This window comes from Nyctibius grandis, chromosome 23 (assembly GCF_013368605.1).
Source record: "Nyctibius grandis isolate bNycGra1 chromosome 23, bNycGra1.pri, whole genome shotgun sequence".
NCBI lineage: Eukaryota > Metazoa > Chordata > Aves > Nyctibiiformes > Nyctibiidae > Nyctibius > Nyctibius grandis.
This window is the reverse complement of record NC_090680.1, coordinates 640,635-667,559: the sequence shown is the minus strand read 5'-3', so window position 1 is coordinate 667,559 and position 26,925 is coordinate 640,635. Positions and strand designations below refer to the sequence as shown.

General features: G+C 49.5%; 1 protein-coding gene across 1 annotated transcript; it reads left to right on the top strand.

The window, feature by feature from the left end:
* The first annotated feature begins 912 nt into the window (after positions 1–912).
* On the top strand, positions 913–26,654 carry SIDT1 (SID1 transmembrane family member 1). The gene is made up of 24 exons (XM_068417357.1): positions 913–989; positions 1,184–1,229; positions 3,516–3,617; positions 4,792–4,875; positions 5,413–5,506; positions 6,769–6,840; positions 7,234–7,327; positions 9,066–9,109; positions 12,308–12,379; positions 14,019–14,167; positions 14,820–14,893; positions 15,470–15,536; positions 16,208–16,281; positions 16,866–16,989; positions 18,051–18,168; positions 19,105–19,241; positions 20,831–20,939; positions 21,332–21,346; positions 22,137–22,213; positions 23,352–23,398; positions 24,231–24,336; positions 24,658–24,768; positions 25,521–25,634; positions 26,592–26,654. The coding sequence occupies exons 1-24, from the start codon at positions 928–930 to the stop codon at positions 26,652–26,654; spliced, it is 2,055 nt and encodes a 684-aa protein (XP_068273458.1). The 5' UTR covers positions 913–927.
* Positions 26,655–26,925: the final 271 nt, after the last annotated feature.

Genomic DNA, 26,925 nt, shown 5'->3' with positions numbered 1-26,925 from the left:
CAGCCTGCTCTTTTCTCTTAGTTTCTCAAATATGTACGCGGAGTACCAGGAGGCTCGTCTGCTGGGGATCTGCCTGCATCGCTAGTCAGTGACTCTACCAAATGGCACTGTCATTTCCACTGTTGCTTACAACACATGCAAGTAGTTCTTGGGCTCTAGTTTGGAGGAGGGTTTGAACAAGCTCTCAAAACAGCACCCTAACTGCTGTGTTACAGTGCCTTTGGGAAATAAGGGCTCTCCTCTGTTTCTCACCCCAGGTACCCCTAAGTTGGGTCTGTTCTGGGGGTGATGTTTTTTTTGGGGGGTGTTTTCTTTGTGAAAGTGATGCTGCTGTGTAGCTTCAACAACCTCAGAGCTACTTAGGCTGCAAGTACTGAGACTTTGCAGACGCTTTAGACCATCTGAGATGTGAATATTCATCCTGTGACTGAAATCCTGGTGCCAGGCAGCAGATACCTTGCAGTGTCTTGCCTGATGCAGGGGATGGCTACAGCAGCGGCTGCTCTGGGCTATTGTTGCGCTTTCTGCCTCCAGCAAATGGCAGATGTGCTAGATCTGCAGATGGCACAGGCAGCCTCGAGGGAAGGGAAATGCTGGGGACAGCCAGTCCCTTGTGCAGACCAGAAGAGGCAACAGAGGTGAAGTTTGATCTCTGAATAAAAGACTGAATGGTCTTAGCCTTTCAGATTAGTATTTCAGCTATGCAAACAGGGGAAAAATTATGTCGTTCTTAAAACTGCCAAACAACTTTTTAACTGCTATCTCTTTTTCTCTCTTCCATACAACTTTCCCTTCCCTCCTTCCCCTGGCTATTGCAGCTATCAGAGGACCTACAATTACCAAGAAGTGAGTCGGACCCTCTGTCCATCTGAGCCAACACCTGAGACAGGACCCTCTGACCAGATTATATTTGTGGACGTCGCTTCCATGGCACCATTTAATATTGCCTATGAGCTGCTAGTCACCAGGCTCAAGAACTTCCAACTTGAGTAAGCTGGGATGTGAGAAAACAAATGTAGTTTCTTCATGTATTTGTTATACAGTGATTTGGTCCATCTGCCTGCTCTTCCCTTCTCAGAAAAAGAAAAAAGATTATTTTTTCTTTTGCTTAATCTGAAGCTACTCTATGTGTATTCCAACTGTGAAAGTTTTAGACTTCAACATGCTGGCATTTCTTTTCTAGGACTAACAAAGCCTTTAACTTCACTGCCAGCCCTTCCCAGCCCCAGGTAAGGAGGAGTCCTGCGTGGCATTGCTTGTATGTCTTACCACATCCAAATGGTTGATGTGATCCTTTGTTAGAGATGGCAAAAGCCTTATATGACTAGGTCATTTCCCTTTTAGGATGCAGGGAAACTTCCTTACTGTTGAATTTTCTCTGGATATAGTGAAGAGATAGAAGTGCCTCAGCCCCTCTAGGGACACGTTTAGGTCCTCTTGCAAAGCAATTAAGTGAACCAAAAACTGTGACCAGAGCAAATGAGTTGCCCTAGCATGACTAGCCAAGATGCAGTCTTTACTGGAGAAAAAAATAAATAAATAAGCTGTAAAGGTACAGCAGAACTCAGACTGCTATTCCATGCTCAGGGCAGCAAGTCAAGTTGTGAGGTGATAAATGAAATGCCTGGTAAGTCTGGTTATTAGTTCTGAACAGATCACATGTTTACAGCGCATACAGCTGAACAGCCTTATTTAGAGCCCTGCAGATAGTACAAGTCCTCTCGTGAATGAAAATGCTATTGACAGTAACTATAGTGATACAGGAGCTCATAGAGCTGGGAAAGTACGTAATTTACCCAAGCTGTCTGATACGTCATTTTTGTTGTTATCACTGTTAGTAACACGACTTAATTTTAGGTTTCCTATTACCAGGCGTCTCAGCTAATCTTTTTTTGCTGTCATATGTCTTAAGCTGGTTTGCAGATGCATGTATTTTATACTATAGATACAGTATTTTATACTATACAAGCACAGGGAATGATGGTGGCTCTTTATAAACACTCGTTACTTAGGATCTTGTAATTTGAATGTAGAGTGTTTAGGATCTGGCCTGGAATTAACAGTGTGACTTAGGTCTGTTATTTCTCACAATTAATAATATGAGATTGGTGACTTTTAATTATAGGCTAGATGTACAGAGTAGAAAATGACTGCTTCTTAATTGGTATAATGCTGAGGCGTTTTTGTAAATCAAACTATTAAGCAGTCTGCAGGGGGAGGGGGGGGGAAGGCAATTCAAAATCTAGATGAGTGTTGGAATAGCCGTAAGACTGGAAAAAGATAAGCGTAACAACTGAAGGAGTTGTCCGGAACCCAGCTCATGCCTGAGGGCAGAAGGAGAAATCAGATATGCTCATATAAGTCAGGAGTGTTGCCTGGATGTATTTATACCACTCACAGTCTGTGCAGGAGAGAACCGTAGGTCTTAATGCCCCTTATGTTAATTCTGTACTCTGGTATAAGTGTGGCTTAAAAAGAAAATTATAGAAAGGCCCTCATGGGTGACTTCCTGAAGGACCTAAAGCTTTCCAAGGGTAGTGCACCTGGGAGACGAAGGAGCTCAGACTGCCAGTGTCCTTGCTTGGTGGAGATAAAACCTGCTCCGCTGAAGAAACCGGCTTGGTGAGTTTTCAGTTTGTAAGGACTTGTAAGGCACAGAAACCCTACTTCTCTAGCAGCTGGCTGGTGTAGTACATCGTACTTTTACTGGAAAAATATGGAAATAATGATGTTGCCTGGGACATCTTTTCCCCAAATCTGAAAAAGCCCTTGCTGGGACAGGGAAGGGCGTCTCCTGACCCCACAGACTGTCCTGTGGGCCTGCTGAAAGCATGGAAGCACAAGAAACACCATTCCTTGCCCTCAGAGGAAAAGTAGGAATATTAGCAGATGTTAGTCTCTCCCAATTTTTTGCAGAGCTATAGCTGAATTATTTTCAGAGCTGAAGTGAGAAGAGAAACTCCCATTACCCCTTGTCCTCAAAACCAGACAAAACCAAAAAACCTAAATCCTACAATTAATATCAGGCATTTATTTATGAAACTGTTGACAGAGTTCAACCATTTGACCTAATACTTTCCACAGTCTGTCCTTTGAGGCAACCCATCTGAGATAAACTCCATGATATGTTTCACGTATAAAGTACAGCCAGCAGTATGGAAACATCTGGAAATTGCTCGTAGCAGCATGACATGGAGTAGGCTATAAAATGAAGTCACTTTAGCTTGAACAGGTGGTAAAAAGCTTAAGGGGAGCAGAAGCTATGCTGTATCTTGAATGTTGAAGATGTCTGTGTCTAACAGCGTGCCATGCAAGGGGGAGAGTTGTCTGTACATATTTAATCTTCTCTTCTGTCGTGTAAGGTCCTAATATTTGAAATCTGAATTTTTGTGAAAGCCCTCCACATCCAACCCTAAAGTCCAGCTTGGGCTGTGCAGGTACCTTAGGGAGGCTCTGAAACTACTGGCAGGGGTGATTTCTGAACTGTAACTCTTGGTACTCTGCTTTCTCCTCAGTATTTTCTGTACAAGTTTCCTCAGGATGTCGATTCAGTCATTATTAAAGTGGTGTCTGATGCAGTCTACCCATGCTCAGTTGTCTCTGTCCAGGATATTGTGGTAAGTCTGAGCAGAGAAAGGTAAGGAGCTGCCTGCTAGAGCTCTGTGTCCTCCTGTGAGAGGTTCTGTGCCCCAGCAGAGATAAAAGCCCTAGGAAGGGCTTCACCCTAGTGTTGTGGTGGTAAAGGGGGCCCCTGAAAGAGGAATGTAAATCCTGTAGGAAGGAGGCAAAGGCGGAGATGCTGAGTCGAAGCAGCTCATGCAGAGATTTTTGTTGCAAATAAGTGAGCAAGCTGTTCCCCTCCAGCCTGTCCACAGGGCATTTGTTAGCATGTTCCCCTTGTGAGTTTTAACACCCTGCTGCCTTGCGACATGGGTCTGTCTCTCTGCAGAGTGGTGTTGGATGGGATGCTGGTGGCTGAAGAAGGGGACAGTGCTGTTCCCTTGACTCTCCCCTGGCTCAAGGCAGCATGGGGAACTTCTGATTTCCAGACATGAGGTCTCTCCTCCTTTCCAGTTCCATTTCCTCTCTTGACACTTACTCATCCCCTTTCCTGGGAAGGGGAGAGCAGCTGTTCCCTGCCATGGAGGCTGGCTGTAGCTCACCGCTAGGAAATGTTTCTCCTCCTTTCCCACTTCCCTGAATGATGCAGGGACCTGCAGTGTGGGAGCAGCAAGACGGTGTCACAAGGTGCATGATGCCTTGGCTGCTGGCTCTGAAGTCCTGGCAGGTGCTTTTAATACCTGAGGTGAAGAGAGAAATGGGTAACATCCAACTCCTGCACACTTCCCTGTGTTTGAATGCTAGAAGGGCAGGAGGGGAGACTGGCAGATGATTTTGAACCTATCAGATACTAGGAGTAGTGGGAAAGAGTAAAATGAGGGCAAGCACTTGGCATATAGTATGGACCACAAAGCATGTGACACAGGCAGTGTACAACTGAGTGTATGCACTGCCTGTGGGAATGGTGGAATGATCAATCTGGCTGAATCCTCTTCCAGGATTAAGCTGCAATCCTCTTGTGGGAATGCAGAGATCAGTGAGTGCAGGCCGCAAGTGGTGTTTTCAGAGCAGCTTTTCTAACTTCTGAATGGGTCTTGGTTGTTTTGTGCCCTTTGTCACTCCAAGCAGGGCCTTTTTCTGCTTCTCTGCACTGTCTGTTCTCCTGCTGGCTCCCTACAAAACTAGTTTGGATTTTGTGCCTGGTTTAACTCTTAGTTGTATCTGTTTTAGTGCCCAGTGTATGACCTGGACCATAACGTGGAGTTCAATGGTGTTTACCAGTCTATGACAAAGCAGGCAGCTATAACTGTGCAGGTGAGACACTAGTTTTATTTTGTTGATTCTGGTATGGCTGTGAACCTTTGTTCTTATTAGATCAGCTGATATAAGTGGAAGAAGCGATGTTACCTTTCACCACAAAACCTTGCTTACGTTTGCTTAGGTAGATGTGTTATGTCTTAGGTGCTGAGGCTCTAGATCAGACTGGCTGCAGCCAGGTGTGGTGTCTTCTGTTTGAACCTTGGCTCTTCTACCTCTGAGTGGTGGCAGTAGGGCCTTCATAATGACCAAAGCTTAGGTAGATGGTTTGCACTAATTTAAATAATTAAATAAATGTATTAGCATTGGTTTGCTTGTACCGGGGCACTGCTGTACTGCATACTGATGAATTCAGTCAGCTTATTGTTAGCAAGGATGAGGGGAGCATCCCCAGAAGCCAAGCTCTGTCCAGAACAGGCAGGTCTCTGTAAGGCTGGTGTCTGGCCCTGTGGAGATCATCACCTCTGCTTTGCATGGGAGGGGGAGGCTGCTTCACTTCTCATGGGTTTTGTCTTCTTCTGTCCTCCCATACAGAGAAAAGACTTCCCAGGTGAGCAGTTCTTCGTTGTGTTCGTCATCAAACCAGAGGATTATGCCTGTGGGGGTTCTGTGCCTTCTTCCATTCATGGTAAGTTGTGCTGAGAGGTGGATTTGGTTGCTGCATCTGAGTGATGAACAGCAGGAGTCCTTTCAGACCTTTCTGTGGGACGACACTTGATAGTCATATAGCTCTGTCTTATCCAGGTAGCTGTGAGGAAATGTGAAGTATAAATTTGATACTGTTGGGGTAGGTTAAAAGTCTTGATCAATCTAGGAGGTGGCTGGCTAGTACAGTGCCTGGCTTGCTGGGGTTGTGTGCTTCTCGGAGGAGTCACTGGTGTCTTGGGAGATACTGGAGACATCCAGGCAATGGTGCTTACAGCTTTTTTGGTGTTTTTTTTTTGTTTGGTTGGTTGGTTTTGTCTTTTTGTTTGGTTTTGGGTTTGTTTGTTTTTTTGTTTTCCCCTTACTGCTGTATTATCCTCCTGCCTGCATGGAGACCCAGATGGCAGTTCCTGCAGAGAACATCATCTCCCACTGCTATTTTGGGATCTGTGACAGCCTTGGACTTGGGGGAACAGGAAAAATTAGTAATTTGGGGGGAATAATTTTACAAGAGACTTGTTTTCTGGCTGGGAAAGGCACTAGAACACTGTGTCCACTTCCTAGGCAGTGGTAAAAACAAAGCCTCCACCACTCTGGTGGTAACTGGAACTGGAATGGGACATTCCTATTCTCAAAGCTGGATGGCTTCCTTTGTGTAGGAGAAGCAAGACTGCAGTCAACAGATATACTGGGCTCTTCCAACAGGCCTGCCACCTCCCCGCCACCAGTTTCCCCCCCAAAAAAGAATTGTTGCCTTCTGGGTGTCTTTCTGTTATCCTGAAGCTGTAAGCAGAGCAGTACTGGCAGGGTGTGCTAAGCCCTGCTGAAACATAACAAGTTGCTAGCGTGGCATCCTGCAGAGAAGTGTTTTGCCAGCAGAGCTTTGGCCAAAATGAAAAATGGTGTCCCAGTATCTGTCGTGAGAGAAACTGCCCTTTGGGGACTAGATGAATAGGAGATGAGATGCCCTTGGGATTCAGGCAGCCAGACTTGAGCAGTGTATGCAAGGCTCGAGCAGGGATTTCTAGTCTGAAAAACAGGTTGTGGATAGGGAGGGAAGGGGAAATATATGGAAAAGGCTGTGCATTGGCAAGTCTGAGGAAGGTTTAGAGCAAAACGATGCACGGATCGTAGTGAAAAGCCAGACCCTGATGCTTTTGCAAGTGCAGAGAACTAAGATCAGGGCCAGAGATCATTAATGTTTGATCTTTTCATTACATTTGCTGTACACTTTGCATCTCACAGGGAATGTCAACCGTACCTGGAACCTGCAGCGGACGAAGAACCTTCAAGTGACGATTGTGCCCTCTATTAAAAGTCAGTGTCTTTGGGCAGAGCAATGCAACTTTACAGGGGGTTGGGCACTTCTGCATAGAAGGGTATGGCTGGGCTGGCAGTCCTCTGATGGGATGGTGCAGAACGTGCCAGCAAAGGAGTCAAAACCAGTTGGAGCCCTGGTCCATTCCAGGAGGTGCTGTGTGGCACAGGGTGGTCTCATGGGCACACCAGCTAGTACTAGGGGTGAAGAAGTGAGGGGAGACCTTGCAGCAGGTTCTGGTGATTCATCTTGAAGAAAGCAGATGGGTTTTGAAGGGCTGTTTGGGGCTGGGTGTTGTCACCAGGTGGTGTTGGGAAGAGAGGACAGGAGCGCTGGCTCTGACAGGGGCCCTCTCTGTTCTGTGAGCTGACTGATGCTTCCTCTTTCCTCAGAGTCTGTTTATGTCCAGGCCATGTTCTTCAGCTTCCTGAGTTTCCTCTCCTTTTACCTGGGCTCAGTGGTCGTTGCTTTTGTGCACTACATCAGGTGAGTCGAGGGGTTTTACAAGAACAGCCTGTCTGTTTTTCCTCATACAATCATAGAATCGTTTGCTTGGAAAGGACCTGTAAGATCATCAACCCCAAGCGCTCATCCTCGGAGATGCGTCACCCTGCAGTACATTTGGGGCAGGTGGGGTGGCAAGCATCTGAACAGGGCAGCCGAAGAAGTCCATGACTACTCAGTGGGCTCCTACTGACCAACAGCCAGAAAACTTTTCTTCCTCTGCTGTGTGGATCATGGCAAAGATGAAAACCTGAGGCTCTGTGCTCTAGCTTTTGAAGTGCCCCTACTCCTGAATTTCCTTATATGAGGACACTGGGTGGCAAGTGGGAATTGTGATGGGGCCAGTCTGGGATATGGGGTGCTAGAGCATTGGGGAACCACGGTACTTCCCAGAGTGCTGGACTGAGTGCTGCAGTAAGTTGCAGTGACCCAAATAGGGCCTTGGAGTCCCGAGAGTGCTGGTTTCCTTCCCGACCTGCCTCCCCTGCCCCAGACCTTGATGCGTGGGCTTGTGTTGAGGGGAATATCTGCATCTGGGCACAGCTACCATGACAAGTTGCTCTTGGGTGGGGGTGGGGGGAAGCAGAACTCTTCCCAGCTCAGGGAAGACCCCCCCAGGGTCCCCTGTTGCTCACTGGAGGTGACCTTGAAGTCCTCTTGAGTGAGAGCAGGACTGGAGGGGCAGGAAGGGGACAGCAGCCTAAAAGGGAGGTAAGATTTGCCCCTGTAGGATGGGTAAATGCTAGCAAGAATGAGAGCTTTGGTGGGGCAGCAGGCGAGTGCTCTGAAGGTGTGGGGACGGTGGGGTTTGTTGGGATCTGTCAGTGCCTGTATAGGCAGTGACAATGGTTAAGCAGAAATCCTTTGTCCAAAGTGTGGAGGCTTGAGAGGAGGGAGGCCCCTTCAACACTTCCTCGGCTCTCTGGGCAAAGGTTGGCAAGAGAAGAACCATGGAAAGCTTTCAGCAAATAGCAGGTTGGTTTTGTGGGAACCACGCTTGTCAGCTAGCTCCTCAGACTGAATGTGGCAAAGAGTTTTCGGCTGTTTCAGAAGAGGGGATCTTAACAGTTTGGTGCTCTGAAACAAAAGAGTTTTAAGATAGAGGCATGGCTTAACTTCAAGACGTATCAATTAAACAACAGTTCATTGGAACAATTCAATGAAGTTACTGAAGTGTGTACGTGTGTGCGTGCTCTTTTTTTGCTGTTATTTTTTTTGTTGTGGGCATATGGTTTTTTCCTTACCCTCCCCTGCTCGGCACCTGCATTGAAGGAGCTGGTATTGGCTTCTTAAGCATTGTGCTGATGTGCGCCTCTAGCTCCTGCTGCCCTTTCAGTAGATCCTAATGTGCTCGGTCCCCTGAGTGGGGGAGCTGGGTTTGGGAAGGTGGTCTGAGAGTCTCTCCCAACTTGCTGAGCAGTGTAGAATGGGACAGTCATGTAACTGGTTGTCCTGCCTCTGGTGGATAGTTGAGGGGGTAAAAAAAACCCTCAGCTTTGGAAATCGGAGAGTTGGACAGCAAGCAGTCATGGCTGTGCCATGTGTAGTCTAAACAGTATTTTTCTTTTTTGTTGTTCTTGTTTGTTTCTTTTGTGGTTTATTTTTGTTTGTTTTTTAGAGCTTGCACCATATTTGCCTATTGGTGGCCTAGCTAATCCTGCCATGGCTGGCAGGTGATGGGGTTTGTTGGCTCTCATGAGTGTTGTGTGTTCCTTTTCAGGGTTCAGAGGAAGGCTTCAGCTGGGAGATTGAGTCCTGAGGATGGTAAGGTCTCTTTTCTGTTGTGTGACAGCTTTAAGTGAACAGCACAGGTCCCAGGCCAGGCAAGGGCCAGGCTGTCAGTCAAGTACCTTCCGTCCCTTCAACCCTTCTTCCCCGTACATGTACTACACAGTCTCCGGTGCTGATGAAAGATGTTAGGGCTTCCTCTCTGCCCTCACAAGGGAGGGCATTTGAAGCAGCCTCCCCTGAACTTGGTCCTGACCTCTGCCCTGAGGAGCTGCCTTTTAGAGGGGTGGAGGAAGGGCAAGCCTTGGCTAGAACTGGCTACAGGCTGATGTTACTGCTGCCAGGTCTGTTCATTTCTAAACAAGGCACTTTGAGTTTGTCAGCTCTTATGCTTTAAGATTTCATCTGCCTGGTTTAAGCATGGGGTCTCTAATTTTTTTTAAATTAATTTAAATTTTGTTTTTAACTGGCTGTTGCAGACAACCAAGTGAATGAATGACTAATACAGTGAGTGTTTGTGTTATTTACTTTGGTGTTGGATTCAGTTTACTTTATGCTGCACCCACATTTCAACAGTCTGCAGATTTCTGCATTATGAAAACATAGCTGCATCTAAGAGGCTACCAGTGAAAGATGGAAATTTTTGTGACATGGATGGGGGGGCACTGGAACTTTCTGCTTTCTGGAGAAGTGTGGGAGGCTGGCTGTTTCATTTTGTTTAAATATTTAGTGCCTGCAAAGTAGTTCAAAGCATTGGTCTGAGGATAAAGGCATCATCATTTGTACCCCCCTCCTGAGGGAAAGGGAGGACGTTATGTCTTGGGAGCATTGGAAGGTTCTCGGTGTGTTCCCTTTTTTAATCTCCAGCTTCTTCAGTCTTTCTGGTGTGCTACATACAACCAGATAAGCATACTAGTATAACTGAGCTGTGCTTAAAGGATCAGCACTGGAACTTCACTCGGACCTGGCATTGCTTGGGTTAATATTTCTGCCAGGGACCTGGGGGCATTTGGCTTCTCAGGAGTGACTTCTTCAGCCACTGAGATCCACACAGGCATGCTTGTCTGTGGAATGTGTGTGAAAGGCTTTCTTCACAACCAAATGAGAAGGGGACTGTAAAAATGTGCTTAAAAATATTCTAAATTGAAGTGATTTGGGATGGATCCTGCTGTGAGACAACAGTAGGTCTTAGGGCACTGGAGAAATGGGAAGGGCCTGTGTGCCAGGGAGTTTGGGGAAGCTGAAGGGACCTGACTGAGGCCCTGGAAGAGCTCCAGGCTGGTGATAAGGGATCACTGTCTAAGGCAAGGAGGCACAGTCTCACCCGGGTGAGACCAGAAGCCCTAGGGAGTGCCGCTGGTGCTGCAGCTGAGGGCGCAAGTGCTGAAGGCATTAAGAAACTGCTTTACAGGCTGCCCTGGTGAGAGATGGAAGTTAGATTCTGGTGCTTGGGAAGTTCCCAAAGAAGCTGCAGGGCACAGATGAAGCACAGACCTAGAGGGCAGAGGACTGGGTTCCTGGGCAGGGAGGATTGCTGGCACTTCACGTGCCTGGCACTTCATGTGCCACGTCCTTTCCTCTGGGGAGGAACCATGTCATACCCACGTGCTGTGTCTGTCTGATGCCTATAAAGTGGTAACTAGCATCTTCCCTGTCCTCCAGATCACACAGGGCGTGCTGGCTTTCTCTCAAATTTTTTATCCTCTTCCCACCTGCTGGAATTTCTCTTCCTCCAAAGTACCCTTGGGTCTCACCTTCTCCATTGCTCCCCTTTCCTTTCCCATTTCCCATCAAGAAAGTGTGGATGGAGGTGCTGAACAATCTGTGTCTGCCCGTTGTCTTTGAATATCTTGCAACTCCATGTGCCTGTTTGTTCCTGTCACCCATGTTATGCCTGGCTTCTGTGGTTAACTTTTTTTTTTTTAATTCTGTGGGACACCTCCCATTCCACATCATCGCTCTCTGGTGGAGGCAGTAGCTGAGGAACCACCGCACCTTGAATACTGTGTCCAGTTCTGGGCCCCGCACTTCAAGAAAGATGTTGCGATGATCCCTGAAAGATGTTGAGGTGTTGGAGCGAGTCCAGAGGAGGGCGACCAAGCTGGTGAAGGGTCTGGAGGGTCTGACCTATGAGGAACGGCTGAGGGAGCTGGGGGTGTTTAGCCTGGAGAAGAGGAGGCTCAGAGGTGACCTTATTGCAGTCTACAACTACCTGAAGGGAGGTTGTAGTGAAGTGGGAGTCGGCCTCTTCTCCCGGGCAACCAGCGATAGGACAAGAGGACACAGCCTCAAGCTTCGGCAGGGGAGGTTCAGGTTGGATATTAGGAAGAATTTCTTTTCAGAAAGGGTCATTAGACATTGGAAGGGGCTGCCCAGGGAGGTGGTGGAGTCACCATCTCTGGAGGGGTTTAAGAAAAGACTGGACATGGCACTTAGTGCCATGGTCTAGTTGACATGGTGGTGTCAGGGCAATGGTTGGACTCGATGATCCCTGAGGTCTCTTCCAACCTGGTTGATTCTGTGATTCTGTGATTCTATGTTTGTCTGCTGCCAGTTCAGCAGCTGAGCCCCACCACAGAGATGAAAAGAGGGAATGTGGAGGCAGGAGGGAAAAGTCCCAGTGCAACCTGACTGGGAGGGTGTAGCCTTCCTTGCTTCAGATGTGTGGATGGGAGGCAGGGACTTCCCTCCCCCAAAGGCTTGCCCCTCTTTTCATCAGCACACTATTGTGACCACTTTGGATGGAGCATTTTTTGCTTTCTCCTTGCTTGGTTAAAACTCTGTAGCAGCTGTCTTGCCAAAGGCTGCCTGTGACTCTTCCAGGGATAACTGGAGGTAGCAATATTTGAATGGATCAATGCATGAGGAGGGAAGGAGAAGACTTAAAAATTCAGAAGGGTGCTCTGAATATTGTGAGACTTGCTCTAGAATTTGCCAAGTCTTGCAGCCTCAAGGTGTGATCCCTACAGTGTGCTGGAGGGAGGCTCGTGCTTTTGCGAGTCAGACAGGCAGCCTGGGTGGGGAGGCTGAGGGGAATAGGTTTGCTTCACATTGCAAAGCAAGGGTTTCCTTTTTGTATAGTATGCTCCAGAGGGAGACTGCCATCTGTTTGGAGAAATACTGCTTTTCCTAAGCCTCTCCACCTCTTCAAGCTGTTTTTGTATTCACCTTGGACATGTGCTTTGAAGCATTGACATGAAACTAACTGTCCTTTTGGGTCTTTTTCAATCACAGGATCTGGGATTATGACGTCTTCACACCCCATAACAGCCAGCACCCCTGAGGGAAGCAGCTATGGTGCTATTGGTACAGTATCTTCCAGATCTGGGGGCATGGGGAGAGTTCTGCCTGGGACAGGGGAAGGCACTTTAAGGTGCTTTAAAGCCAGAAGGGAATAAAGCTGCAAGATGTTTTAGTAGCAGCTTGCAACTACTTGAAAAAAGAAATGCAGCTTGAGAGGTTCAGATTGCACTTTAGGGTAAATAATCTACGCTGAACAGGTGGCACATCTCTGGAAGAGGTGCCCAGAGAGCCTCTGTCGTTGGAAATGGTCATGTCTCAGGAGGGGAAGCCACAGTCATCTGATAAGTGTTGATGACTTCAGGCAGGCGCTTGACTAGAGACTGACAAAGGTCCCTTCCAGCCAAGCTTCTAGGAGTCTGTTATTGGCTCATCAAGCCTGCCTTTAGACCAAAGCATGCCTTTCACTGGAAGGTGGAAGGATTTTGTGCCTCAAAGCAAGGCAGAGTCAGAGATTCTTGCAGCCCAGAGGTTTCATTAGGGGAGAAATGATGTCATGCTGGCAGCAGAGGAGGAAAAAAACTCACAAGGGTCCTGCAAATCTGAGATGATGGGAAATGCTTTCATTTGCCAGAGTATTTCGTAGTCTCCTTACAACAGTTGTCCCTCCTGTGGAGGGACTGGTATTGAACAACTCAGTGCTGTGAGCTTTTGGGCATAATCCCTGAATTTGGCAGCTTGGGGACCGAGGTGCAGGGTGATGTGGTGCAGGTCCGGGGCAGTGTGAAGTAGCTGCTCAAATGAGAGAGGAGAGCAGCTCTGTAATTTTTGGTGCTTTCTCAGGATGCATTTGCTCACTGTAGTGTAAAGACAGCCCTGACACTCCAGATGTCACCCAGTTGTTGGACTGTGAAGGTGAGATATCTCTGAACGCCTGATGAAGAAACACAGAACTGATATTTCATGGGGTTTGGAAAAAATTCAGGAGGAATTAAGTCCTGGAATAGAGTTGAAGGCTTCAACACCACCCCCACCCTTACTTCTCCCCGCCCAGTTCTCAAGGAAATGCTTTAAAAGCATTTGGGAAATGAAGAAGAAACTTGTGTTCTGCTCATGCTGGTGTGGGCAATGGACTGGGTGGTAGCTTGGCTAGCTGGTGGGAAGTGCAGGCAGGTCCTGCTGACCTGCAGGTGACTGATACTGTGCATGCAATGGGAGCAAAGCAGATGCTCTACCTGCTTCGAAAAATCTACTTTCTTCCTCTTTGTCTTTTGTTCTACAGTATTTTTAGAAAAGCTTATCTGGAAAGCTTATATAAAATTTGGAAATTAAATAGGTCAGCCTATTTCTGACCCCTGAACAGTCTGCTGCTTTCACTAGAGCTTTCTGGCTTGTCTCAGACTTCCAGATTTCAGAGCCCAGGCTAGTAAAGAGTAGAAAATGTTAGAGATTAAAAGTAATAGAATAAAAGCAGGAAAAAGACCAAAATGCTGCCGACTGGGGAAGATGGTCCTTGAAAGTGCTCTTAGCTGATATCAGAGACGTTCAGGAAGGTTTGTGATCATGGAAAAACTTGTTCCCTGACATGGCCATACCAACTTGTTCCAGCAGAATGCTACTGATATCTGGGGCAGCTTTCTCGTTGCTGTGCATAGAGGGATTCAGCCTTTACCCTGCCTGTTTCCTTCTCCCCGCTCTGCTCCAGACGAATCAAGCTCCAGCGGTGGACGGCAGCTGTCTTCCCCTGAGCACGGGCCGCCAGCTGGCTCTGACACAGACAGCTCTGTGGAGGAGGAGAGCGACTTCGACACCATGCCAGAAATTGAAAGTGATAAGAATGTCATCCGCACTAAGGTAACGGCTGGCGTTGCAGCTGTGGCCGTGATGCTGGGCCATGGACACGTCTGGGCCAGGACCAGCACTAGTCACTTGCCAGGGTTTTTAAGTTTCTGGTTCCCTTTTCAGTGGATTTAATCGAATAAAGCCAAAAGTGCTTCTTAGTGCTTTTCTTTCCAGAGTCTAGAAAGTTTTCCTGCTGTGCTAAGTGTGCTGCTGAAACAAGTAATTTAATAAGGCAAGTCAGAATATATTGGCAACTTTTCAGAAAGTAGGAAGAAGCCCAGAGTGTCCCAGAAAAACCAACGAGGTGGGACAGCACAGGGAGAAAATGATGTGCAATAGCAGGTAGTTATCTGGTACGAGTAGTGTACCAGATAACGTGCCATGGATGTACAGAGGAGCTTTAAGCTAGCAGCTCTCAAACTGCCTCCTTTTGCCACCCTGCCCTGCTCCGTGTAGCCAGAGCCATTCCTGGAGGTCAGAGGGTTTTGCAGAACTCATTCCCCACAGAATCAAGGGACACAACGAGGTCGTTCTGTAAAAAAATGGTTCAGATAGCACTAAGCTGCATAGTGTCCAAATACATCAAGATCTTCTACTGGCTTCTGTAGTCTTCATTAGTTCTTTTCTGTTTTCTTCCCTCTTTCCCCACCCACTAATGTTTTAGGTGTTCCTCTATCTATCAGACTTGTCCAGGAAAGACCGAAGGATTGTCAGCAAAAAATACAAAATCTATTTCTGGTAAGGAGAAGACAAACTGGTAAGGCCCAAGCTCTGGACCCAGTCTCTGGTTGTGGAGTCTGTCCATATGCCGCCCTTCTGAACCACACTTTAGACCTGAGGATATTCTTTGACCCATCCTGTTACACATTCTGACCCTGTTCCAACCAGTAGCTGCAGATCCCACATACCTGAAATAAGGATATTTGTGGACCAGTGCACACATGATCCTGGCAATGGATTCTGGTTTGCATAATTGCTTTCAAGTATGGTAACAACCGGTGTGCTGGAACATACTGGGGAAGGGGAGAAGTTGGCATTTGAACACATGAGCTTGTGGTCCACATGGTGGCTTTTCTTGTGCCCTTAGCATTTGCCTCCTGTTTGCATTAGCATGTTTAGCATGCATTAGCTCTTGTGCTTCAGGAGATCATAACCAGAGGTTTAGAGCTCCAGCTGGGAGAGCAGGGTCTGTGCCCTTAGGCCTTAGGAATATGTAGGTGTACATATTCCTCCACAAGCCCTGTGGGGCTCTGTCCCGGGTGTGCACCAATTGTTTTGGTGCGTGTAACTGCTGCTGCTGTCTCCTCTCTGCAGGAACATCATCACCATTGCAGTGTTTTATGCCTTGCCCGTCATCCAGCTCGTCATCACTTACCAGACGGTGCGTTGGGCTCTGTGGGGCTGTCCCCTGTGCTTGGGTACTCTTGCCTTTAAACTTGCTCTGTGGTTGCGTGGTGTAAGGATGACAGTTGCAGTGAAACTGGGATCACTCGGGAATCCTGCTCTGAGGAGCAGTTTACCTTAGCTGCTCTCTCTGCACCATGTGTTGAGTGTTGCTACTGGCTTGGCTCGCTGAGCTTGCAGTTCTGCTGGTTTTGCTTGGGAAGCGGGAGAGCAGCTGTTTTCCTGCTCATCTGATGTCTCATTTGGGGCCTGTTTAATTTTAGAGGCAGGAGGAATCTGCTGTTATCTCTAAAAGACAACTGAAAGCAAGTAGGGTTTGCTGTGACATGAGTGATTTCTCCTCCCTTCTCCCTGCCGTGTCCCTGCTGTCCTGCTCTTATTCAGATATCTGCAAGCTGATCTCTTAGTGGTGGAGTTGCAAGCACACAATATGTTTCCTCTGAAGACTGTTGTCAGGTTTGTGGCCTGTGGCAACATCTTATCCCCCCCTAAAAGCTTCACTTGCAGATGTCAGTACTCCTCTGTGCCAGTGCTAGAGCTAGGCTGTGTCCTGGTACACCTCGTGTACATGCAGCGTTTGCACGAAGCAAACACCCCAGAACAGAGAGGATTTGCTAATATTGGGTCTCCCATCTCCTCTCTGTCCAGGTAGTGAACGTGACGGGCAATCAGGACATCTGCTACTACAACTTTCTGTGTGCCCATCCCCTTGGGGTGCTGAGGTGAGTGCGCCCTGCAGTCACTGCATTATTGTCTGGTGCCTCCCGAGTGTTTGTGCTGTGCCCAGGTCAGGATTTTGATCTTGCCAGGCTCACAGGAACTGTGTTGGTAAGACCACTGAGAGTTTAGGACTTTGAGCTTTCTGTTTCGCTGAGCAGTGGCTTTCTGTTGCAGTGGGACACGTGCACCCAGGAACATGTGGCACCTGGGTTCTCCTAGCAAACCTATGGCACAGCAGTAAGGTGCTCCCATGCTCTTTTGGACACTTTCGCTTGTATCCAAGGAGCAGCAGCTCTGCAAAGAAGCTGAGATCAGTCCTTTCAGTGCAGCATTTCTCTGAACTAAAGTGGGAGTGCAAAGAAAGCCCAGAGTTGGGAATCTTGCAGAGAAAGTGTTAAATCCATTCGGGCAGGTGAATTACTCAACCTAAAGTTGTCATCCAGGATGTAAAACTGGCAGGTGTTTGGCATCTGCCAAGGTGGAGGACGGTGGCTGGGGGAGCGAAATGGATTCCATTTATTGTGGCCCAGGGTTCAGCTTCCTGCGGCTGTGCTGCCTTTGTCTTCAACCTTCTTTTTCCCTGCAGTGCCTTCAACAACATCCTCAGCAATGTGGGCCACATGCTGCTGGGCTTTCTCTTCCTACTCATTGTGTTGCGCAGAGACATTCTCCACCGTCGGGCCATGGAGATGAAAGATGTCTATACCCTGGTAGGAAGCATGATTGCATGGGGCTGAGTGGAGGGAGGAAGGACAGGGAGAACTTGAAAACCAGAGTGACACACAGTGGGTTTCCATTAGCGTTCCTTGCTGGAGGATTGAATCCTCTCTGCTGAAAAAGGGTCTAGGTGGGATGCTTGTGTTCTTGCACACCCCAGTACATTGCCACTTATAGTATGTCCATACTGCCGTGGTGACCCAGCCTGGGCTTGCAAAGACAAGGAGATGAGTAGAGGAACAACTCCCGTGGTTGTGGCTTTTCCTCCAGTGCTGACTGTGGAGGAACTGGGACAGTAGAAATGTCTTGAGATGCTTTTGTTTATAGCGAGGTTTGATTTGTCTTATACAACCAAGAGTTCCTTCTTGGCACTCTTGTTAGCAAGAGGGAATAGAGCTGCCTGTGGTAACCCAGAGGAATTTGGCTGCCTCTAGCTCTGAAGCAGAGCTGCTTGTAGCCAGAGCCTGTGCAGTCTCTTCAGTATCTTCTGGGAGAGGACGGAAAAATCTGCAGCCCTGTGGGCAGTGGTGCTCATGGTTTCTGGAGACAAACAGCTCTGTTTTTACTGGCTTGGTAGCAAGTAAAGTCCTTAACAGTTTTAAGGGTCTGCTGCTTATGGTTTTCAGAGATCTCTGCCAGATTCTGGTGGAGATGCCTTCTCACCTGGACTAATGGACTCTGCTCCTCAGGTGCTTTGAACCCCCTACTGAGGAGGTTAGGAGCAAGGCTGCTATTCTGGGTCCTCAGTGCTCTCAATTTTGGGCAGGATGTAGCATGGCACAATGTACGGGACAGAGATTTTTGGTCTTAAGATGTCAGTACCAAGACACTGAGGTCTTCAGACCAAAAGTTTCTGTGTGGTTAGCTTGGGTGGATTCACCTGGCTATGCAGTGTGGCTAGATGCAGAGCCTATGGTTGCACACAGCATGCTGTGCTGCACTGATGACTGAAGGGCATGTGTAGAGGTTAAGAGGCATTAAGTGATGGAGAGTGGAAGCTCGCTTCTCCTCAGGACAGAGAGGGTATTTACCGTACAGCTCTGCTCTCTTCCAGGACTATGGGATCCCAAAGCATTTTGGTCTTTTTTATGCTATGGGCATCGCCCTGATGATGGAAGGGGTGCTCAGTGCCTGTTACCACGTCTGCCCTAATTACTCCAATTTCCAGTTTGGTAAGCTGAGTTTCCTTTCTCCTTTTGAGCTGGAGGCAGGATTTGCTATGCTCTGTCTCCTGCTGAGTTGCTGGCATTTCCCATCCCTCTACCCTTGCAAACCTCCCTGGAGTCTGCCTGTTCCAGGGCTCAGTCAGGAGACAGTGAGGCTTTGGATGCTGAGGACTAGCTCATTTCAGCCTCCTCTCCAGACCTTGGGATTCTGGTAGTGCACTGCTGGCAAGATCTCCCTTTGCTTTTGCAGCTCTGTTTGAAGATAGTAAGTGCACAGCCTGAGTGGCTGAGTGCTCAAGCCTAGGAGGCCTCTGTCTGCCATCTCAGTGGAAACGCTTTCCTCTGTGGGCTCCTTCACCTTCCTGGGGAAAAGAAGACTCAGGCAGGATCTTGTCTATGTGCATAAATACCCGATGAGAGGGAAAGAAGATGAGTGAGCTAGGCTCTTCTCGGTGGTGCTCAGTGACAGAACAAGAGGCAATGGGCCCAAATTAAAACACAGGACACTCCATCTTAACACAGGAACTTTTTTTTTTTGCTTTGTGGGTGGTCAAAGACTGAACAGGTTGCCCAGAGAGGTTGTGAAGTCTCCTTCTGTGGAGATATTCAAAGCCTGACTGGACACGGTCCTGGACAACCCTCTCATAGCAGACAACCTCCAGAGGTCCCTTCTAACCTCAACTATTCTATGATTCCCTGCCTGTTTCTGTGCTGCACTCTCTTGGGCACTTATTTTCTGACCCTCTTTGGCTTTTGTAGCCCCCGAGCATGGTAGGTGTGCTGCAAGATGGCAAAGCACAAAGTGCTGTACGATGTAGTGCAACATCAGGGATTTGTGCTTGCTGGCCCCTGCTGCTGCACTTTTTCATGTGTGCTCGGAGCAGCTTTCTCAGCCTGCTGGCAGTACCTGTTTTCACTGTTCCTGTTGTGCTCCCTCCATAGACACCTCCTTCATGTACATGATCGCGGGACTGTGCATGCTCAAGCTCTACCAGACCCGCCACCCAGACATCAATGCCAGCGCCTACTCTGCCTATGCCTCGTTTGCTGTGGTCATCTGTCTGGCCGTCCTTGGAGTGGTATGGCTCCCTCTTACCTACCTGCTTCTCTGGGAGGGAGAGAGGGTGCCTGGGAACATAGCTTAAGTGGGCAAATGACTGGGGAGAGCAGCAGAGTAGGATAACAGTGTGTTAAGCAGCTGCTAGCATTTGAATTCCCAGTGCTCTTGGGTTTTCCTCCTCCCTTCCACTGGGCTTGCAGAGCAGGTTTTCTCTAGGTGGGCTCCTTTTTGGGCTTTGCACACCACATGCCCTCAAGAGGAGAAATTCATGCATCCAGGTGTCCATGACCAAGCATGCAGCTGGTCTCCTGTGGTGTGGCTCACCTGGGAGGAGGGGAGTGAGGCTGGCTGAGCTTCCAAGACAAGTGTCCTCTACCTAATTGATAGTGCCTCATTCTCTCCTTTGGAAAACTCTGTGTTGCTGGGTACAGCTCCTGCAGCCTTGCTATTTTTGGGGAGGTACAGGACTAGAATAATGGCTCCCGGGCAAGCTTCTGGAACACCTGCCTATAGAAGGGCACTGGTGCAGAAGGGATCACGAGAGGGTCATTCTTGTGCACCAGTAGTCACTGACAGGTCAGGCGGTACAGGGCTTTGCCTGTTTACTCATAGCATTGCAGGGATTGAGCTGGGCTTGCCTGAATCCCCAACCTGTGCTTTACCTTGAAGGTCTCTGCTTCCCTTTTTTTGGAGAACTGTGTTTCGTTTGGCAATAACCAGGCAAAGTCCATTGAATTCTTGCTCTGAACTAGCAGTTAGATCCCAGTGGCCTGTCAGGCCCTCACTGCCACACATAATGCAGAATACCAGTTGATTGTGCAAAGGTCTCTGGGGAGGGGATAAGGCATGCAGGAGCAGCTGGTGGACTTGGGACTTTCCAAGAATCTCTTGAGAGCTGTGGCAGATCTGCACACCCAGGTTCAAAACACTGGGGTTTTATTATGGGATGCTGTTTCTTTTCTTGTGGGATGCTTTGAAGCTGTAGTTTCCCCACATAGGAAATGTTCGGGCAAGCGCTGTGCCCCAGGGAAGGGGAGTGCGTGGTCACAGCCTGACGGCAGACCAGAGTTTCTGGACTCCTTAATGTATAACTGAAACGTTAAAGGTTTAATATAGCATTAACCTGCATTTGTAGGTCACTTCCAGTCCTTAAATAAAGTGAAAGTGTACAATAGGTGCAACAGCCTGCAGAGCAGCTTTGTCCTTTTTTGGTGTACTACAGTGCACTTGTTAAAGTAACGGCTGGTTCCTTGACTGCCTTCTTAAAAATCCAGCTCCTGGCTGGAGAGCTGTGGCCCACCTCAGCAGGGAGAGCTTGCCTAGGCTGAGAGTCCCTGCATTTCTGCTCACTGGGCCAGCTGCAGTCCTTCCAAGCTGTCATCCTTTCCTGAAGGGGTGTTCAGAAAGAATTATCTCCTCTGCAGAAGTACTGAGCTCCTTTTGCTTCTCTGAACTTTGTATTTATAGATCTGGTTTTGGGTTGGAAGATTTGGGGGTTTCTCTTTGACATTCAGTGCGGTTGTCTAATGCCCCATGGTGACATAGGAGAGAAGAGGATCAGCCTGCTGATAACAGGGCTCAGTTTGTTTTTAATATGTCTGCTTTCAGGTGTTTGGGAAGAATGACATGTGGTTTTGGGTCATTTTCTCAGTGATCCATGTTTTGGCCTCACTGGCTCTCAGCACCCAGATCTACTACGTGGGCCGCTTCAAGATAGGTGAGTGCTGTGACTGAACAATCTTGCTCTAGGGTGAGCAGGTGCCTCCTGTCCTCACCTGTGTGAGTCGCCTGTGCAGCACATCTGTGAGCCCTGTGCTTGTGTTCTGGGCTATCCTGTCCTCTCATCTGTCTGATACTCTTCCTGGCCTCTGAAGTCCTTGTGCTGCTGCTTCCCAGACCCATGAGAGTCTGCTCTGTGGTGGCAGAAGAGCTGGGCTCTGAGGGAGCCTGTCCTTCAGCTACAACTCTCCCTAGTGCTGTGCTCAGAGCAGTGAGCTACATAAAACCCTGTCATGGGGTGAGGGGGGAGAGGGTCTGGTGGGGAACCTGGCTCTTGTGCTCTGCTTATGAACATATTTCTCCTTCCTCTTCTGCTCCTGTCTGCCTCAGATGGCCCTGACTCAGGTAACTGTCAGCAGCTCTCATTTTTCTTTGTTGAACTGATTGAGCAGCGGCAGAGCAGCGGGGGATGCATGGATGCGTGTGGGGAGGCAGGCTCGTGTGCCACCTGGGGTCGGCTCTTGAGAAGTGAAGTCAGTTTGCCAGCAGCACTGTGAGTCCCGTTGCTTGGCAGAAAGGGGCTGGTATAGCCCAGGAGAGCTCCGATCTTGGCGCAGGAGCCTTTTCAAGCTCCACATCTGTGGCTGAAGAGGAGTGTGTGTGTGCATGCTTGTTTGGCCATCCCCGCTGCCACTGATGGCTCTCCAGTGAAGCTTCTGCAATGATTTGGGAGCAGGAGTGTCTGGAGTGTGCTCTGTCCCTCTAGGACCCTCGAAGGACTGTGGGATGAGTTTCTGCTGTTTCCCTACTCTGGTAGCTTGTTCCATGGAAGGTGCTTTTCGCCCTTCCTGCACACACCTCTCTCCTCCAGAGATGGGGTTGCAAAGCCAGCCTTTTGACGTGTACAGACAGGGCCTGTTTCACTTCTGGGCAGTGCCAGTAGCAAGGGGATTTTTTTTCTTTTTTTTTTTTTAAACCTGTCACTCTGGCCAAACACCATCCCCATCCTGTGGTGGCTGCCCTTTTGCTCAGCAGATACTGCTCCCAAAGGGCAAGAAATGAATCTGTGGACACCGTGACCTTCTGCAGGCTGAGTCCTCTGTTATCAGCCAGGGGGTGTCCACGTTTTTCCCCTGTAGATGTTTTGGTGCTTACTCTGCTGGCTGTTCTGGCTTTTTATCCTCTTCTTTGTCAGACTTGGGGATATTTCGACGGGCAGCGATGGTGCTGTACACGGACTGTATCCAGCAGTGCAGTCGACCAATGTACATGGTAGGTGATTTCTCATCTCAGCAATTGCTCACTTTCTAGGCAATGTGCAGAGGAAAGAGTTGTTGCTATCTGAAAAAGTGATGCTCCCTGCTTCCCTTGTTCCCCTTCCCCACAAACGTTCGGGTAAGCATAGATCTCTGCTGGAGCAGTTTGCCCCCCACTTTCAGGCCTCCCCTGATCTCAGGCTTGGTGAATAAAACATCTGAGCAAAGGTGAGACAAGCATGATAGGATTTGCCTTTGCTGTGGCTCTCCGAGGGCATCTATTCAAAGGAGTGGGTGTGAGGCTCTGTGCAGCGCAGCCTCCCCAGGGAAGGTAGCAACTATTTTGGCTCTTGGCTTAAGCAACAGCTGTTGCTGTTTCTGCAGCACCTCAGGGCAGACAGCAAAAAAGAAATGGTAGCTGTTACCTTGTGACCCACTGATTACTTTCTTCTTGGCACAGACTGCTAATTAGGGCTTGAAGCCGAATGAAGTTTTTATCCATGAGCATCCTTTTTATTATCTTTTTGTATTTATTCTCCCATCTCTGAATAAGTGTCAGACAGAGTTTTGCAAGTAAACTCGGTGCACTCAGGCATAAAGTAAGCCTGGCCAGCCTGAAATGGCTACACCGTGAAAGCAGCTGTAAGTATAAATGCACGTGCCCCACAGATGTAACCCTTCTGCCTCCTGTAGTTATAGTGCTCCCCTAGCTAATGGTGAGACGGGGGATAAAAGGCTCTGTGGATATGTGCGGGACACTGTCCTCCCAAGCTTCCCCTGCTGCCTCTTTCAAGCATGTCCTTTCTCTGTGCAATAGTTTTTCTGTAAAATGGTGGGAGGGAAGGAATCTCACTCGAAAAACAGTGGAAACAGTCAAAGGGTATGCAGAACCTCCCGAAGCTGATATTTAAGTGCTGGGCTTGTCCTTTTTTAGATGTTCAGTCTCCTTCTTGCAACACATTCTTCAAATTTGTGAGAGCCAGAGCAGTTTCCATCTGGCAAAAGCTCCAGAGCAAACTTCAGAGCCAAGTGCATGTATGTTTGCAGGAACCAGACTCCAAATCCTCACATAATGATATCCTGAATTTCTGAGGCAAAGGCCTCTTTTTGCATTTCCTTCTGCTTTCGTATGATCATCAGTGTCTTCTCTTCAGGACAGGATGGTGCTGCTCATTGTTGGAAACCTGGTCAACTGGTCCTTGTAAGTAGCGGGGTGCAGGTCTCTTGCGTACTTGTGCGTGTGGGCAGCAGGGTTCAGTACTGACATACTCGGGTGGTCTGAAGTGATGGGGAAATGCCGCAGTGTCTGTGCGATTAGTCCTGTGCTGGGGCCTTTCTGCCACATGTTGGCAAGGAGCTTGATCTGATGAGTGCTGGTGGTAGGCAGGTCCATAGGATGCAGCGCAGCACTACCGAGCTACGTGAGGCATCCCTAAGCGTTTCAGCTGGTGCTGTCTCATGGCTCGCGTCTGAGCGAGCTTGTGTGGGGCTGGCCTGGTCCCATGGTGCTCTGTTGTGCTGTGCGTGTGCTTCCCACGGAGCTGGAAGGTCTCTGGCGCAGCCAAGGTGCAGGAGACTTGACAGGTGCTTGTTAGTCACAGAGCCTGGCTCAGCAGTAACTGCATGGACGGAGGGATCAGCTCTTGGGTGAGACCTAAAATCATTGCCCCAGGCTCTTGCTTTTCACTAAAGCCACTTCTCAGCAACGTGCCTTCTACTAAACGTACAGATCTGGGGCCAGCTCCTGCCAAGTGAGATGTGTTTGGCCATGGGTTGGAAGCAACCCAGGGCCCTTGCTTGTCCTCTGTGGTCTCCGGTTGCTCTCAGCGGCTGACCATGGCTGAGTTTACTCTGCTTTGCTTCTCAGCAGGGATCAAAGGCAAGTGGTGCATTTCCTCCAGGGAACTGGGAGGCTGTGGTAGTGTTGCCATGTCCTGTGGTCTCAGGGGAGCAGTGGGTGGTGGTCAGTTTGGGGATGTAACCTGTCCCCAGTGAAAGAGGCTGTCTAATGTTCCTTCTTCCCTCTCTCTCAGTGCTATCTTCGGGCTGGTGTTTCGGCCCAGAGACTTTGCCTCCTACATACTGGGGATCTTTATCTGTAACCTGTTGCTGTATCTGGCTTTCTACATCATCATGAAGGTAAAGCAGGCAGCTGTAGCTGTCCCTGGGGTGTCTGTCTCCAAAGGGGAAGGGATGAGCCTCTTTTTTGGCTGCAGTCTGTGTTCCTGTGGTGCTGCAGAGGGATGTGGAGGGGCCTTTGTGGGGCTCAGGGTGGGAGGAGGTGTTAGTGTTGGGGAGGGATGGTGTGTAGCCATCTTGGCCGTGGCTGGGCTGTGTTTCCCTGGGATGGGCAGCCCTTCGCAGACGCAGATGGTCTAGGCTGGTGTGTCAAACCTATGTATGGCTCCGGCCCCTGGGAAGAACTCGGGGCACGTTGTGAGGCTGTGTCCCTGCCTGTAGCTCCGCAGCTCTGAGAAGCTCCTGCCCATCCCCCTGTTCTGCATCGTGGCCACGGCAGTGGTGTGGGCGGCCGCCCTCTACTTCTTCTTCCAGACCCTCAGCAGCTGGGAGGTAAAGTTCCCCTGTCACTGTCCTCCTGTCCATCTCTGTCTCTTGTCATATTTCTTCCCTGTTGTTCATTTTACACAAAAAATACTCTGGGGAAGAGTCTTGGGCTGCTTGTGGAGAGCTGAAAGAGTTTAACTCCTTCAGCAGACTGGGAAGGGAGCATGGGAAGCTGTGCTGAGCCAGAAATGACTGTATGCATGCAGCTGTGGAGAGACTATTTATGACCCAGGTGATCCAGGGGTGACTGGCCCTCATTAGGGGACAGAGGAGGAGCTGGGGATCTGAAAGCAAAACTGGGCAAATCCTGACCAATGCTGGATGGAAGACTTCTCCCTGGGGCAGATGGCCAATGGGGAGTAACTTGTCTGGGGTTGTGGGGGCTCTCCATGGCCCGGGAGGCTCTGAAATCCTGACTGGATGCCTTCTAACAAGATACCATATCCATCTCCATGGAATTGAGGGGCTTGCTGCAGGGTGGTCTAGAGGAGGCTGTGCAGCTTGTGCAATGCAGGACCTCAGATGTTGAGACCAGAGGGGTCCCCCCCAGCTGTGGGTTGTGGCCCCAGATCCATCTCCAGGTCTAAGTTTGAAATGGCGTTCCTGCCCTGCTCTCACCACGTGTCCAGCCAGCACAGCGCTTTTGCCTGGCTCCTGCATGGAGGGTTAAGACAGGGCGATCTCCAGAGGGTCCAAGTGGCCAGCCAGGGCCCTCTGTGAGTGGATATCGGGTCCTGACAGCCTGACTGCTCCCCTAGGAGACTCCAGCAGAGTCCCGAGAAAAGAACCGGCCGTGCATCCTGCTGGGCTTCTTCGATGACCATGACGTCTGGCACTTCCTATCCGCGGCTGCCTTGTTCTTCTCCTTTCTGGTGAGTCCTGCTGAGCCTACCACTCTGCTGTATGGCCTCACCTTCTCCTCTTCCTCCTCTCTATCTGCATGGAGCTGTGGCTGCCTCAGGACCCCACAGAAGCGCCCCAGCTCCTCTGCTTGGCTCTGCCTCCAGACATCCTTCACAGTGGGATGCTCCTTGTCAGTGGGATCAGGGATCAGGCTTTCTCCTTTGGCTTGTTACTCCCTGTGCCTCCTGGCCTCAAAATTCCGCCCGGGGCTGTGGGTCACACAGCTGTTGTGGGGAAGCTGAGGGGCTGCTGGTGTGACCAGCGCTCTCATGGGTTTCTGAGGACCTCCCAGAAAAGGACCCTACTCCCTTTGATGCAGGTAGCAGGGTCACTGATGTGGAGCTTAGCTCACTCTTGGGCTCTCCCTCACTTCCATGGTTGACTCCTGTGCTCCTCTACTTGGTACCTCTTTTCAGGCTTGACAGTCTGTGTGGTGGCAAAGGTGGAGGCATCCTGTGCCAGGGGGTCACAGCGCAGGGTTTTGGGAAAGTGGAGAAAGAGACCTTAACCCTAGCTGTGCAAGGTGCAAACTGTTTGTGAAGGAGCTGCCTGGCCACGTGCAATATTTGAGCTGGGGTCAAGCAATTCCAACCTTGCTGCCTCCTGGATGGCTCTTCAGAGGCTAGTGGTGAGGAACCATCTTACAAGCAGCGTCTTCATCATGGTTGGGGCAGGATTACCTGCTCAGGTCCTTGTGGCACTGTAGGCAGAGCTACTTGCCAGCTGTGCTGCCAGAGTGACTTGCTGGAAGCATTACAGAACCAAAGTTAATCTGGCACATGGGTTGCTGTCATGAGCCTTGTACATGCTGGAGATGTGGCCCGGGTGGAGCCCCCCTGTGAAGAGATGCCATTGGAAGCTGGTCATTCTCCCCAGCCGTGGGCTGGCCAGCGAGACCTGAAGCTGCCTCACGCTTTCCTCCTCAGGTCCTGCTGACCCTGGATGATGACCTGGACGCGGTGCGCAGGAACAAGATCCCGGTGTTCTGAGTCCCCAGGGGACAGAGGTGCAGGGGCGTCCCAAACTGCTCAACCAAAGGCACCGGGCCACCGGCGTCTGTGGGGAATGAGCTTGCTTCTGTGGCTGACAACCCCGTGGGAGCAGGGAAGCCAGATCCCACAGCAAGCACGAAGGGGTGCTGCGGTAACTGAGGCGGGACTGGGAGGGAAGATGATCTTTTGCTCCTTTCCCACCGCACCCTTGGGGGCACGCGTGACCCAGCGGCTGCGGCCAGTGCGCAGCCCTCTGGCTTGTAGGTGC

Bases quoted from the DNA above. Each gene is read 5' to 3' on its own strand.
- SIDT1 (XM_068417357.1), top strand. From the start codon at position 928: ATGGCACCATTTAATATTGCCTATGAGCTGCTAGTCACCAGGCTCAAG. The intron at 9,110-12,307 runs GTAAGGTCTCTT...TTTCAATCACAG, and splicing joins GAGATTGAGTCCTGAGGATG to GATCTGGGATTATGACGTCT. The intron at 19,242-20,830 runs GTATGGCTCCCT...GTCTGCTTTCAG, and splicing joins GTCTGGCCGTCCTTGGAGTG to GTGTTTGGGAAGAATGACAT.